The sequence below is a fragment of the Rhinoraja longicauda genome, chromosome 27 (genome assembly GCF_053455715.1).
Source record: "Rhinoraja longicauda isolate Sanriku21f chromosome 27, sRhiLon1.1, whole genome shotgun sequence".
Taxonomy (NCBI): domain Eukaryota; kingdom Metazoa; phylum Chordata; class Chondrichthyes; order Rajiformes; family Arhynchobatidae; genus Rhinoraja; species Rhinoraja longicauda.
Genome location: NC_135979.1, coordinates 22,366,205 through 22,382,900, shown reverse-complemented (window position 1 = coordinate 22,382,900; position 16,696 = coordinate 22,366,205). Strand labels below are relative to the sequence as shown.

Genomic DNA, 16,696 nt, shown 5'->3' with positions numbered 1-16,696 from the left:
AAGGGAAAAGCCTACCCACGTCAACTCTGTCCGTCCCTCTCAAAATTTAAAAAACCTCTATCAAGTCCCCCCTCAACCTTCTACGCTCCAAAGAATAAAGACCCAACCTGTTCAACCTCTCTCTGTAGCCTAAGTGCTGAAACCCAGGCAACATTCTAGTAAATCTCCTCTGTACCCTCTCCATTTTGTCGACATCCTTCCTATAATTTGGCGACCAGAACTGCACACCATACTCCAGATTCGGCCTCACCAATGCCCTGTACAATTTCAACATTACATCCCAACTTCTATACTCGATGCTCTGATTTATAAAGGCAAGCATACCAAACGCCTTCTTCACCACCCTATCCACATGAGATTCCACCTTCAAGGAACAATGCACAGTTATTCCCAGATCCCTCTGTTCCACTGCATTCCTCAATTCCCTACCATTTACCCTGTACGTCCTATTTTGATTTGTCCTACCAAAATGCAGCACCTCACACTTATCAGCATTAAACTCCATCTGCCATCTTTCAGCCCACCCTTCCAAAAGGCCCAAGTCTCTCTGTGGACTTTGAAAATCTACCTCACTATCAACTACTCCACCTATCTTAGTATCATCTGCATATTTACTAATCCAATTTGCCACACCATCATCCAGATCATTAATGTAAATGACAAACAACAGTGGACCCAACACAGATCCTTGGGGCACTCCACTAGACACTGGCCTCCAACCTGACATACAATTGTCAACCGTTACCCTCTGGTATCTCCCATTCAGCCATTGTTGAATCCATCTTTATTTCACAGACTCCTTCACATCTGTTAAATGTTTCTGTTTTCTACAGATTTCTGTTTGAAAGATGATCTCCAAATGCAAAAAAACCTTCAACAAGTGACCAAGTAATAAATTCAATAAAACCATTGCAAACATTTGTGAAATAAATGCTCACTCGTCGAGGGAGATGAATTATAAAGATTTTATAAACCTGAAAGAGATGAATGACACAGATATAATTTTCCACTTTGATTTTTTTACCAGACTGTTTGGTCTGTCAGTGATATTCTCGTATCATCATTTACTTGACATAGGGTTGCACAGTGGCACCTAGATTTTGCCCCTAGAGTGTTGGGAGTAGATGAGAAAGTAGAATAACATAGAATTATTGTGAACGGGTGATCAATGGTTGGTGTGGACTCGGTGGGCCGAAGGGCCTAGTTCCATATTGTATCTCTATACTAAACTTGAGCTGCTAATTTGGTTAATATATTCTGGAAGTATTTCACCTGATCCCTGAGTCTTGCCTTGGGGTAGAGTTGATTCTAAGGAATCAGTGCTTATTGCTATTGGTCATTGAAGAAGGAATCTCCAGGAATCATAGGAAAATGGGGTAATATGACAGGCTTGAGTGCCCTAATGGAAAAGGAGAATGGGAAATTTGGCTCACTTACTTAGTCAAGTTGACTTAAAGGTCACTTTTAAAAAGACCTGTGTCGTAATTAGAGCATGAAAGTGCTTAGACTGCAAGATAAAGTAAATTAGAATAAAGATAATTACGTGTGGGAGTTGGAATGTTGGACAATTCACAGGATAAGTGAGATATAATGAGGCGGGTATGTAGGTTTACAAAGGTTGTCTACAAGTAGGATGAGGAGACTGCTGTCAGGCTAGTCCCCGAAAAATCAATAATAAATCGTCACAAGCCCCAATTAAGAAGAGCAGGGCCATGGTGATTTATTGTAAACCCATAGAGCCTATATGTATCTGTAGTGACACAAAACTGTAAAGCTGTAAGATTTTTGAGACAGGAGAGCATTTTTGCAATGTATCTCCAGCTGATACTGCACCAAGGCCTGAAGAAACCAACTGGTTTTCGAGGCTCCCCACTGCTGTGGGAGATTTTCCTTGTGTGCCAATCTGACCTAAGCGGTAACTAAGCCAGTGACTGGGTTCCAGGTGAAAGCTATGATTCAGGCTGCAGGCTACAGTAATTCCTCCAACAGCATTGCTCACAGCTTGTCTCACCCTGGGACATTGTAATGGGGTGTCCACTTTCCTAACTCTCCTGCTTCATTTCACTTCTCCATCATCCTGCAATCTCTTGTTCCTGTGAAGAGACAAATGCTGTTACATTCCCCTCTCATTTCACGTGCAGACCTTGCTCCCCTTTTATCTCAGATGCCCAAGATGTGCAGCCCTCAGGGTGTGGAGCAAGGGAAGGAGAACTAGGGAGAGCAGATACTGCCACCAGTTACACAAAAGTGCTGGAGTAACTCAACAGGTCATGCAGTATCTCTGGAGAACATGGGTAGGTAACATTGTCAGTTGAAACACTTCTACACTGCCACTGGATACCACCAGCTTAGATTCTGGTTACTGTATTTCAACACTGGCGTGGAGGGGGGAACCCCAGCTACGGCAACAGAGGAGTAATCCAAGAGCCCAACCTGTCTGTGGCTGAGCTCACATACTAGTTACGTGACAGGGATCTCAGATATAAAATTCAACAGGCCAGACCGCAGAAGATGGGTGAACACAGTCAATGTTTGGTGCACAGGAATCTGCACACTCAACTCAGAGAGCGCAGAAGGTCCATCACCTGTGGAGTACACAACTTCCAGCTGGTGGAATATATCAGGTCTTGCCATCTGATATCAGCCATGGAGTCATACAGCATGGATCAGGCCCTTCAGCCCACGGAGTCCATACTAACCATCCAACACTAATCAACACTAATCCATGAAGGATAGATGGAGTTGATCGATAGTCTTTTTCCCCACAGAAGGAGTTTCAAAAACAAGGGATTCAGGTTTAAGGTGAGAGGAAGGAGTTTTAAAAGTGATCTGAGGGGTGAGTTTTTTTTACACAGGGTGGTTGATACTCAGAACCCGCTGTCAGAGTTGGAATCATCAGATATAATCACTATGTTAACGGGCAGTTAGACAGACACTTAAAGATAGGCAAGGCATAGAAGGTGCAGGAAAATGGGATTAATGTAGATGTATGAAAGGTCGGTATGGATGCAATGGTCTGAAGGGCCATTTCTACGCTGTATGGCACTATGACTACTTCCTCCTATTTTCTACCCCCTTCATTCCCACCTATCCTACCAAATCCTACACACATTTACAGCAGCCAATATAATTATCAAACTATCGTCCATAGGAAATGGCAGGAAACCACAGGCCCCGTAAAAATCCCACGCAGTCCCAGAGAGAACGACCAAATCCCACCAGAGATCGCCCAAGGCCGGAATTACATGTGAAACACCGGTACTGTGAGGCCGCAGCACTACAAACTGCACCACAGTGCCAACCACAGATTTCACTGCAGTAGAAGCAACTTCCAGCACACTGCAGAAGGCTGGCAGTACATTGGATGTCAGAGAAGGTGTCAATGTATTGGTCGGGAGTACATATTGGTGGTGTGTATACTTTGGTGGGGGGTGTATATATTGGTGATTTGTAAATATTGGTGGTGTATATATTGGTCGGGTGTATGTACTGGTGAGGTGTCTATATTGGTGGAGAACATATATTGTTTGAATGTATATATTGGTCAGATGCATATATTGGTGGGGTATATATATTTACAGGGTATCTATATTGACCAGGTGTTTATATTGTGTAGGAAGGAACTGCAGATGCTGGTTTACACCTAAGATTAACACAAAATGCTGGAGTAACTCAGTGGGACAGGCAGCATCTCTGGATAGAAGAAATGGGTGACATTTCGGGTCGAGATCTTTCTTCACCTTGAGAATCAGGAGAGATGGAGACACCGAGATAAGGAACGGTAAGGTGTGAAAATAAGACATCAAAAGAGATGGGGTTCGTCGACAATGTAGATTGTTGTTAGCTAGGAGAAGGTGAAAACAAAGCAACAGAGATTAAATGTAATCGGGGACAGTCAGACTGGTCGGAGAACTGGGAAGGGGGAGGGATGGAGAGGGAAAGCAAGGTTTACTTGATGTTAGCGAAGTCAATATTCATACTTTGGTCGGGTGTATATATCGACTAGGAGTAAAGATCCTGAAGTGTAACTCTTGTGTATTTACTCAATGGCCCTCCCAGAAAAAAGGAACCAATGTCATGACCACCAGTACTGCCACCTGGACTAACCTTCTGGCAATATTGCTGCTGCTAAATCCTCTCCACGGCCCATCCATGACTGCCAATTCACACATCGCTGGGACCCTTCTATAGAAAAACTCTTCTGCATCTCCTTCCAGAGGTGCTGCTCTGTAACTATCCTCCTCACTATCAGTAACAATACAGATTTTCATGGCATCTGCAAACTTACCAATCCAACCTTCTGAATTCATATCCAAATTGTCAACGCATATGACAGAGAGGGTTCCCGCACTGATCCCTGTGGTACATCACTGGTCACAAACATCCAATCACACCTCCACCTTCACCTTCTGCCAGCTATTATCAAGCCAATTGTGGATCCAATTTGCCAACTTGAACAGGGTCCATGGATTATAACATTTACAATCAGTCTCCTATTAGGGTTATTGACAGAGCCCTTACTGCAATCCATGCAGATTACATCAACCACATTATCTCCTCCCATAAATTTTGTTACTTAAAAAATTTGTAAAAAACTCTCTACACACGACGGGCAATTTTACAGAGTGCAATTAACCTACAAATCCTGACATACGTTTGGGATGGGGATGAAACCGCAGCACCTGGGGAAAACCCACAGAATGAGAAAACTCCTTACAGACGAGATGACGAGATCTCCATACGAGATCAAATTCGAACTCAGGTATGTGGCGCTGTGAGGCAGCAGTTCTATCAGCTGTGCCACCGTGCCATCCATTCTGACAGAATCTCCCCCCCAAAAAATCGTTGTCCATCTTATTGTTGAAGATGCTTTTAATGGTCTGCATCCCAACTACCCAGCTGATTGCTCCTTTCCTGATCAGTGGAGTAGGCACTGCTCCAAATTACACCCCCCCCCCCCCCCCCCCCACCAAGTTTTTTTGTTGCAGAACGCAGTCACAATAAGGTGAAGATTGTGAATTTATTTTGTCATAGAGTTGGAGATCCTGATGTGCCTTAATATCAACCAAAACAGGAGACACACTAGTGATGCAATGAAACCTGGTTTTATTAATATGCTTATGGCAAATCTGTTAGTTTTGTGGCTGTGATTTATCTTTTCTTAAATAAATAATCTTCTTAATAACAAGGCACATCAGATGTTTCATTTCTCCGGGGGGGCGGCAATGGAGGAGCTGAGAATTTGTTGATAACATCTTTCAGTCCTGCAATATATTTCTAACGATTGTCTATTTTCAACGCTCTCTGTCAGATTGTCTCTGAGATGGTAATACAATTTCAACAGTGAGTAATTGACTCTGATCCATCAACCAATCTGATGCATGCTGCAACATTGGACTGATTTTATTTTCAGGCAAAGTTTGAATGCTGCCATTCCTGTTTAACATAACTTGTATCCACAGCTGACAGAGCATCAATCTGTCAAAGACACACGAGAGCTACACAGCACAGAACAAGCCCTTGAGTTCACCCAATGTGAAGTAGATACCCAGCGTAGCTGTTGTGAGTCACGGAGTGATGCAGCACAGATACAGACCCGTAAGCCAGCAGTGTCTATGCCAACCAAAAAAGACCCCTGTTCGCCCATTCCATCAATTCCTACGTATTCTACCACCTCTTGTGATTTGATTTGGGAACTACTTCATTAACTGTAAAGCATTTTGGGGCACAGATGGTACAGTGTTATCTTTGTCATGCACCTATGTGTTCTCTTTCCTGAGCACTAATGACATTCATTGCACACATTTTGGGTTTTAATCACACTCGAAATTCACACAATGGTTACAGAGGATGGAATGAGATTATTCAGCCTGTTGTGTACTGCTTTCCAAACTGTAGCATGAAAAGAACAGCGTAACAGTTTAGGAGCCACCAGCTCACAGCCAGGTTTGACACAAATGGCACACTGCACCTTGTGCCTGCTTCTTGGGGTCAGTGAGCAAGATCATGTGTTAAATTGTGCATTAAATTCAAAGGCGAATCGGCCTGCCTGATACCAAAGTCAGCCACACCATTTGTAGTCTGTGCTAATACTGGAGAAAGATTGCAGTCACATTTACTCATGACTTCACTGGCTGCTAAATTTATAGCCAACATCCTGAGTTAATGGCATGTCCATAAACACTGCAATCAAACCATCACAGGCTCATTCCGTGTTTGACAGTAATAGGAAAAAGGCCCATTTCTGTGATATAATGGAGGGGAGATCATTAACAGACTCATTTGCTGCATCAGTACAGTCGCTCTAGGTCCATGCACAACCTTCCGGATCAAATGTGGGAGGCAACAGGGGCGGTGACGGTAGATTGTGCACCTCAGTGCTCCGATTGGAAGGAGCCCGAAGGGGAGGAATTAAAGGTGTGACAATTGTAAATTGAAGTGAATAAAAAGGGATTTTCCCGACCTCGGTGTGTCTCGAAAGGGGAGGCACCCAACTCTGCAGACTTGCAAATAAACTATACTTGTTTCTCTAGATTGTCTCGAGCATCGTGATTGTGAGCACTCACATTTGCATCTCACATCAACCAACTTGCGTTGCTTTGAAAGATTGGTAACAGCCCGTTTTTGTGCCAGTGTTTGGGACAATTGAGACCCCCTGCAACGTGGATAAAACAAGCATATGGAGGACACCGTCTCTCGCACTACATTCCATGCTGGGTCACCACGACAATAAGAAACCTTTGTTAGTGCACAATAGGGGGATTGCACGTAAGGTCGTAAGGTCAAAGTGCGTGATGCACAGAGTCGCTCAAGCTGTCTGGAGGACATCGCAGCTTCCGGCATACACTAGTAACACATGCAACACGTACATTCTTACCTTGAAAAAAACTCCAAAATAGTCAATTTTTGTGCTGTAAAAAATTGTGGAAGTAAGAGTAACCGTGAGAGATGATGCTGAACTTGGTCCGCAAGATGATGCTGAACAGGTTAATGATGAAGAAAACTTTGAACCACAGCTGCAAGTACACCATGAACTTCACATGGAAACACCAACACCAATCAAGGAGACAATGGACACATCAACACAAAGAGAAATGTGTGCAGCAGTCATAACAGTACTGGAAGCACGAGCAGACAACAACAATAAAGAGCTCGCAAAGCAAGACAAGAAACAGTCCAAATTAAGCTTATTGAAAAAAGCTTTTCCAAGGACGACAAAAATTGTGTGTCTTGTGTTCTTTATTGTCTACTGCCGGACCCTGACGTGAGAGGACGCTGGCGCTATTTGTTCGCCGCTTCTCCGTCAGGACAAATCTTTTGTTCGTTTGTTCGTTTTTATGTCTTGATTGTTTTGTAAAGCGTCTTTGAGCATTTGGAAAAGCGCGATATAAAATAAATGTTTATTATTATTATTATATTATTATGTTAAGTTCTACACAGGTTTACCAACGTTTGCCGTTTTGATGGTGGTCTTCAAATATGTTAAGGACAAGCTCCCCACTAGATATTCATTAACACATTTTTAGCAGTTGCTGATCATCTTGATGAAGCTCAGACTTGCAGTGCCTCATGAAGATCTTGCGTATCGATTCCTTGTTAATGAATCCACAATATCGCGCGTATTCAATACTCGGATGGATGCACTTTAAGGCATATCCAAGTTAATTGCTTGGCCTGAAAGAGAGGTTCTGTGGAAGACCATGCCCATGTAATTTCGGTGGACATTTGGAAAGCGTGTGGCAGTGATTATAGATTGCTTTGAAGTATTTTGTAATAGACCTACGAGTTTAGAGGCGCACGCCCAGACTTGGTCAAACTATAAACACCACAACACCATCAAATTTTTAATAGGTATAACACCCATGTGGTGTCATTTCATTATTATCTGCGGCATGGGGGGACAGAGGCACACATAAAACAATTACACGTTCATCTAACTTTTTTGACCTGGGGATGTCATTTTAGCTGATCGCGGTTTTGACATAAAAGATTATGCCGGATTTTACGGTTGTGAAGCAGAAATTCCTGCATTTACAAGAGGGGAAAAAACAACTATCTGCGCTGGATGTGGAAAAAACTCGTGAAATTGCACATTTACGCATTCATGTTGAGCGTGTGATTGGTGCTGTCAAGCAAAAATACCTAATTCTAAATCATACTACCACTCGAGTACATGATGACCAACTCTAAAATTCTAGTACCCAAAATTGATAAAATTGCAAGGATCTGTTGTGCACTTTTCAATTTAAATGAATCCATAGTCCCACAGTAGGTACAGATTGTTGTGCTTTCGTATGGAGCATACGTGTGAAGCCTCTTTTTGGTCTGGTTTATTTCACGCACATGTTTAAACTTTAATGTTGTATTTTTAATGTTTTAATATTTTATGCTTGTTTCTTAATTGTTTACTGTTTGTTCGTGTTGTTAATTGCGAGCGGAGCATTAAGGCACATTACTTGTATTAGTGGCCATAGTTGTCCATTAAACTTATTCATTCAGTCATTCATGAACAGAAAAAACTTTCAGCATTCATTATGAATGAAATTGTAAGTAATTGTCAAATCTTTGAATAACAAACACAGAAGTTAAAGTGCACTTCAAAATCTTTAACATTAAACATAAATTTAAGTTTGAAAATGAGATTGTTGTATGAAAACGACCACAAAATGTCATATTATGTGGTTTTATGCAGTGCAATGCAAGACTTCGTATTTATGTTCTACACAGCACTTGACAATTGAACGGATGCTGGGACAGAAGGCCCCGCTTTGCTGATGTCCATGGTATCACAAAATGCTGGAGTAACTCAGCGGGTCAGGCAGCACCTCTGGAGAGACCATTCCTTCGCTCCAGAGATGCTGCTTGACCCGTTGAGTTACTCCAGCATTTTGTGACACCTTCGATTTGTACCAGCATCTGCAGTTATTTTCCAACACAACTTGCTGATGTCCATGGAAAAATACTGAACTGCAGTACACGGCTTGCCCTCCAGACGGCGTGGCGCGGCAGCAGCGCGGGTCAGGGGGCGTCACCTCGCCTGCCGTGCAGCCACCCTATTCATTGACTGCAGCTCAGCCTTCAACATCACACTATCAATAAGATTATCCCTAAACTTCTGTACTTGGTTTTGAATGAATGAATGAATGTTTATTGGCCAAGTATGCATATACAAGGAATGTGCCTTGGTGCTCCGCTCACAAAGCCTCCATCTGCAATGCAACTAGCTACTGGATTTACACCCAGTAAATCTCAGTCAGTTAGAATTGGTCACACTTCCTCTATCGGCTTCACTGATGCACGACAAGTACCAGCCACTAATCGGGATTTACTACCGCGAGCCTCGCTCTGCTGATGAACAACGACAGGACGAATCATTTACATAGGGTTACTTCCCCGGTGTTCGGCCCGTCGGCCCCTGCTTATGATGAACAACAGGATAAGTCACTAACACTGATTAACTGACCCAGCCCGGGCTCTGCTGATGAACAAGGACAGGACTAGTCACTCGGATGAGCCCAGTTACTGGCTCGGCTCCTCGCCCCCACCCGGCCCTCCCTCTGCTTATGAGCAACAGGACACTAACTGGGAGACACAGTGACGGCCCTCCCTCTGCTGGTGAAGCATGGGACTAGCCACCAACCTGGAGTAACTGCCCCCCCCCCCCCCCCCCGGCCACTCTGCCCCCCCCCCCGGCCACTCTGCCCCCCCCCCCCGGCCAATCTGGCAGTTATTGCTCCGGCCGCGGCTTTGACGCCGGCGACGCGCCATACGTGACGCCGCGCCGGTGACGCCCGAAGACACGTGACCGCCGACGTGCCCGTCTCGGCTGACGTCATTGTGGGCGCCAAATTTTAATCCGTTGAAGAAAGGCGCGAGCGGCTGAACGGCAGAAGAGCGGGGAGCGAAAGGAATGAAGGTAGGTCGGTGGGTGATATGAGAGAATGGAGGGCAGAGGATGAAAGGTGGTGGAGAAGAGTGAGAGAGGGGAGACAGAGCGACAGACAGGGAGAGAGGCACAGAGAGAGAGAGAGAGGGAGAGGAAGATGAGCCGGTGGAGGGCGAGAGACTCTGAGGTCGTGGGGAAGAATGAGGGGACGGTGGGAGTGACAGACGGGAGAGGGCGAGTGTGACAGGTTGGAGGGAGTGACGGGTTATTCACAGTTGTTCCCCACTTTCTCAAGCAGCCTGTCACCACACCTCTGGAAAAACCTGCACTTAAGATTTCCTTTAAATGTCACCTCTCACTATGTACAATACATTCGTGAGGCCATGTTTAGAGTATTGTGTTCAGTTTTGGTCACCCTGTTATAGTAAAGATGTTGTTAAACTGAAAAGGATGAATAGAGCATTAATGAGGACATTACCAAGACTCATACAATGCGGGCAGGGCCAGGGCCAGGGCCAGGACGACCCTGCCTCCCGGGGGCAGCACGGCCGGGTTGGAGGTGACTGGAGGCCGGGACGAAGCCTCGCTGGCGCCCCGAGGAGACTCGAGCCAGCGGCCCGTACCCGGGGCCTGAGGAGCAGCAGCGGACGGCGTTCCCTGCCCGTGGGGCTACTGACCACCGCCCGGTCTCGACCGTCCCCCCAAGCCGTGGGATCAGCCGTAGGCCTACCCCCGCCCCCACGATGTCTCCACTGCCTTGTGTGCATGCCACAAGTACAATCGACAAGTCGTTGGTTCCAGTAGCTTAGGGCTTGTCTACCTAGCATGTGAAGCTGTGGTTCGGCGGATTGCGCGGAGGAAACCACCAGAAGGTTCAACGGGCAGAAAGACGACCCCAGCAAAGCGTTGTGGAGCGCAAACAGGGCAGAGTGAGATGTGTAGGACACTTCTGACCATCCACTGCATCCTGACCTGTCCCCAGCCATCTCGACTATGTCTTGCTGGTGGAACCGGATAGGCCAGGACGAGAGAGTGAGGCCGATGATCTGTGCAACTCCCCCTCACTTAAATCCAAGTCAAGCGCAAGTCATGACTTCAACCTCGGCCAGCATACCGCGGCTGGCGGGGATCCCAATCAGCGGTCGAAATAATAAGATTGAAAGTGAAGTCATGGTCATCTTCGAATCCGAAGGACGAACAACAACAACAACCAAGACTTGAGGGCCTGCGTTATAGGCAGAAGTTGAGCAGACTAGGGCTTTATTCCTTGGAGCACAAGAGGGTGAGAGGTGATCTTACCGAGGTGTATAAGATTGTGAGAGGTATGGTGTAAATGCAGTCTTTTCCCAGAGTAGAGGAATCAAGAACCAGAGCACATGGGTTTAAAGTGAGGGTGGAAAGATTAATAGGAACCTGAGGGGCAACTTTTTTTACACTAAGGATGGTAGGGATACGGATTGAGCTTCCAGAGAAGGTAGTTGAGGTAGGTTCTATCATAATGTTAAAACACATTTGGACAGGTACACGGATTGGATAGGTTTAGAGGAATATTGGCCAAATGCAGGCAGGTCGGACTAGTATAGATGAAGTGTGTTGGTTGGTGTGGGTAAGTTGGGCTGAATGGCCTGCTTCCCTGCTGTGTGACTATGATAGAAAGATAGGTGCAGGAGTAGGTCATTCGGCCCTTTGAGCCAGAACTACCATTCTATATGATCGTGGCTGATCATCTAAAATCAGTACCCCATTCCTGCTTTTTCCCCATATCCCTTGATTCATTTAGCCCTAGGAGCTAAATCTAACTCTCTTGAAAACATCCAGTGAATTGGCCTCCACTGCCTTCTGTGGCAGAGAATTATACAGATTCACAACTCTGGGTGAAGATGTTTTTCCTCATCTCGGTCCTAAATTGCCTACCCCTTGTTCTTAAATTGTGACCCCTGGTTCTGGGCTCCCCCCAACACTGGGAACATTTTTCTGCACTGAGCCTGTCCAATCCTTTAATACGTTTATATTTTTCTATAAGATCCCCCCTCATCCTTCTAAATTCCAGTGAATACAAGCCCAGTCGATCCATTCTTTCATCATATGTCAGTCCCATTAACCTGGTGAATCTAAGCTGCACTCCCTCTCTAGCAATAATGTCCTTCCTCAAATTAGGGGACCAAAATTGCACACAATACTCCAGGTGCGGTCTCACCAGGGCCCTGTGCAACTGCAGTAGGACCTCATTGCTCCTAAACTCAAATCCTCTCGCAATGAAGGCGAATGTGCCATTAGCTTTGTGCACTGTCTGCTCTACCTGCACGCTTACTTACATTGACAGATGTACAAGCACACCCAGGTATCGTTGCACCTCCCCTTTTCCTAATCTGACACCATTCAGATAATAATCTGCTTTCCTAATCTTGCCACCAAAGTGGATAACCTCATATTTATCCACATTCATCTGCCCACTCACCCAACCTATCCAAGTCACTCTGCAGCCTCATAACATCCTCATTGCAGCTCACACTGTCACCCAGCTTTGTGTCATCTGCAAAGCCTGTGTTTGTTAAGGCGATTAAGCCTGTGTTGCTTTGTTCTAGAAGCCCTTGCCGTGGGGGAGGAAAAGACTGCCTCATAATTTTTAAAACTTCTGGAACATCAACCTCAGTCATCTATATTCCAGTGAGAATAAAGCTAACCTACCCAGTCTTCAGATAACATCCCAGTAAATCCCTTCTGCATTCTCCGAATTGCGGCCACATCATTCCCCGCGGTGTGGCAACCAGAATTGTACGCTGCACATTATAACCATTGATTTGGACAATTACAACCCGACATACCAACTGTTATACGCAATGCCATGGCCTGTGAAAGGAAACAGGCCAAATGCCTTGGAAAGAACTGCAGATGCTGGTTTAAATTGAAGGTAGACACTAAATGCTGGAGTAACCCAGGCAGCATCTCTGGAGCGAGGGAATGGGTGTCAAGACTCTTCATCAGCCCAAATCCCTTTGTCATTACCCTGCTTTCACAGGGAGCTATAGACTTGCAGTCAAGATCCTGCTGTGCATCAATACTGTTAATGCCCCTACCATTTACTACAGGTTCAGAATTTTATTTGCTAACATTTATTATTTCAAATCTGGATTAAATTCCATTTGCCACAACTCAGCAAAACTTTCTAATTGATCTGTGCTGTATCCTGGGTCAACTTTTGTGATCTGCAAACTAGTAATCATGTCCCCAACAGTCTCATCCATTCATTTATATACTATAGATAACCAAAATCCCAGCACAGATTTCCATGATACACCATGTTACAGACTTCCAGTCAGAAAGGCCATTTCACGACTACCTAATTTTTGTTAAGCATTCCATCTTCATTAATTTGCTTCAAAAAAACTCAATTCGCTTAGTGTTACATGATCTCCATTGCACAGAACCATGCTGACTCTTAATCATCCCTGCCTTTCCAAATGAACATAAATCTTATCCCTCAGAATCAGCAGCATGTAGTTTCCAGATGCAAAAATCTTGTCAGAGCCTCACTACTCTATTCACTTGCTTCGCTTAGTAACCTGGGATAGATCCTGTCAGGTTCTGAAGATTTATCCACTCTTATGCGCTCCAATATCTCTTGTACTTCCTCCTTCCTGATATAGATGTGATCAGAATATCAATCTAACCCTCAAGCAATGTTGGGTACCTGACATGCTTTCATTTCCTAAAAAGGCATTCAATTTCCCTCATTAACCAGGGTTCCTTAAATTTCTCATTTTAACTTTGACCATTACAGAGTGCTGATTCTTAACTCTTACTGTTGTAAGGGCTTTCTGCGCCGAGCTTTCGCCCGACCTAAGGTCCCCGTGCCTTGCTCTGATCCCTTGACCAGGCCGCGCACACTGGTTCCCCCTGAGTGGTTCGACCCACTCACCCCCTACGGTTCTAGACACTGGACTTAGATGCAGGAGCGTTTATAGTGCAGAAAAATTCAACCAGACCAGATTTGAAAGCCAGGGTTTAAATGAAAAAGGCTTTTATTTAGCGCTTGGGACTATTGTCCATGAATACTTATACAGTTCTATAAGACATATCTATAAGACACATACCGAATCACATGAATACTTTTGACTATGAATCATAAAACGCACAGTTCTACAAGACATATACACGAATACCTTTTACTCTGAATTCTAAAACGCACAGTTCTACAAGACATATACACGACTGTAAGATGGGGAACGTGCGACACATCGCAAAATTGACCAACACATATTTCTTTACACACCCAACGTTTATTCAAACCACCCTCCCCTCTACACTAAACTATGTCCAGGATATGCAAGATCGGGGTACATGCTCACCATGGGGCTATTACTGGGGTTACTGGCTGTTCGTTTTGCAGTATTTCTTCTCGAGTTGCGGGCCTGTTCCTCTCTCTTGCATCCGTTCTTCTTGCCTGTCTTTTCTTCCTCCTGCATTTGACTTCCTTCTTGCGGTATTTCTTCTTGCATGTTTCTTCTTGAGTCTAAAACCCAAAAGTCGTGGCCAGTTATACTATTCTGACCCGTCCTATCTCCCGCCAGATCTTGGGATCTCTTTGTTTAAAAAGATATGTATGAGTTTTCTCTCTGATCTGCGCTTATGTCCGGGGGTACCGGGGATGGCCAGACGGTGTTAATTGGTATTTCGTTGCGAGGTGATGGGTTTAACTGGTTTCCCATCACCTACCAGGTAGTTTTCTATGGGCTATTGTGCCCCCTTAACGAGATTAACTGTGTAGGTCGGCTTGGGGCATTGTGAGTATGCTGATGTCAGCGCCCCAGTGTCTGGACTTCGACCTGGTTTCGCAGGTTTCTGCATGGCCAATACCCATCCATTGTTCTGGCCGTGGCTTTGCGGAAACCTAGAGACTGGGCTGTAAGGTTTTTACTTTTGTGGCTGGTCACGAGGTCCTGCGGCCATTTTAGGACCCACAGATTGTGACATCCCTTGGTAAACTGACCGCAGCCTTTCTCCGCTATCAGCCCCAGTCTCCCGTTTAAAATGTCCAAACTGCAGCTCTTTGGTATTTGGTGTTGCTTTCAGAATGAGGGAAAACTTCTCAAATCTTACACTGTCTCACTTTTAAATGCCTTCACTTATCAGATATTTTAGCATTTTCTGTTTTACATTTAGATGTCAGGCAAATGCAGATTTTCATTGGATAGCATTGGGTTTAGATGCCTCAGTGGTGGTATGCATAGGATGGTGTTTGCAAACTTACATATATGTGCACCTGGCTGGTAGTGTATTTCTGTGCCATGCTGCAATAGTGCATAAGCCTGGATTGCTGTATTAGGGCCCAATGAGCGGAAACCAGAAGGTTGAAAGCAAATGTGAATGTATGATTGAAAGCAAATGTGAATGTATGATCTTCAACATGTGCAATTGGAGTTTAATACATGTGTCTCTCTTTGAGTAATTTTTATCAGTATCTCAACAGTATGATTATTTACCTTTCAGCTGTGCTCTCACAATGAATCAAAACACAGGCAGCCACAGGTCTATGCAGTCTCACAGAATGAGTGAAACAAGCAGATATGGACTAGCTACACCTCAAAGGTAAGTTTAAATTCTTTTGGGATTTTTGGTGGCTCTGGATAAATTTTGATGTTTTGTGTAAGTTTTAGTCATCTAGATCTTGATGTTGAATAGTCCACTCGTACACATCAAAGACATCTAATGCTCTATCCCCCACCTGCATCTTAGAAAATCTGACTACCGAGGTGTGCTCCCACCCCTTCTTACAAACAGAAACTGAAGCACAAGGACTGAATACAGAAACGGATGAGATTCTACAGGATTGTTTTGAGTTGGTGGATTTTTCCATATTCAAGGGCACTGTGCCAACCTAGATGCGTATGCTACTGCTGTTACAAACATCAATAATATAGAGAGGATGTGCGCACAGAAGACAATTGGAGTGTTGGATAAATGAAAAACCATAGATGAACTGATGTACACTCCCTCGTGAAGTTCAAATTTGTGATGTTCATGTCGGGCGATCCTAATCTGCACAAGAAAACAGTACATGACCTTCACAAAGCCATGCCAAGAAAAAAATTCCAGACCAAGTTAGATTACCAGACTAACCACACAGATGTCTCAACTGTGGCAGGCTTACCTCCCATAACAGGCTACAAAATGAAGTCTGGAAAAACCTCTAGCAACAATGCATCCCATCCCAGTGAGCTCAATGCTTTCTATGTTGGTTTTGAACAGGTCTATGGAATTACGTCACCTGTGAAAACAGCCTTGGGTGTACCTTACCCATGATCAATGTTCGCAATCTTTTGATCAGCCTTTCTGTTCGTGAAGATGGATACAAAAAGCTGGAGTAACTCAGCGGGACAGGCAGCATCTCTGGAGAGAAGGAATGGGTGATGTTTCGGGTCGAGAGGAAGAAGGGTCTCAACACGAAATATCACCCATTCCTTCCCTGCAGAGATGCTGAGTTACTCCAGCTTTTTGTGTCTATCCGGTTTAAACCAGCATCTGCAGTTCCTTCTTACACATTTCTGTTTGTGAAACCGCAACTGGGTGGAGTATTGGTAGATATCTTTCAAGGTTTCAAAGGTCTTTTATTGTCACATGTATCAATTAAGGTACAGTGATATAGGAATTACCATACAGCCATACGAAAAAAAAGGAATAAGACACACAACTACATAAAAGTTAACATAAACATCCACCACAGCGGATTCCTCACTGTGATGGAAGGCAAAAAAGCCTAACTTCTTCCTCTTTATTCTCCTATGGTCGGGGCAGCTGAACTAACCATCG

The 16,696-nt window shown here is 44.5% G+C and overlaps 1 protein-coding gene across 1 annotated transcript in view; it reads left to right on the top strand.

Moving 5' to 3' along the window:
* Window positions 1–9,778: 9,778 nt before the first annotated feature.
* Window positions 9,779–16,696, top strand: part of ndc80 (NDC80 kinetochore complex component) — a 49,425-nt gene continuing 42,507 nt past the window's right edge. Inside the window, exons 1-2 of the mRNA XM_078423008.1 lie at window positions 9,779–9,916; window positions 15,377–15,475. Coding sequence (XP_078279134.1) covers window positions 15,390–15,475 — 86 coding nt within the window. The 5' untranslated portion in view covers window positions 9,779–9,916; window positions 15,377–15,389. The remainder of the gene's footprint in view (window positions 9,917–15,376; window positions 15,476–16,696) is intronic.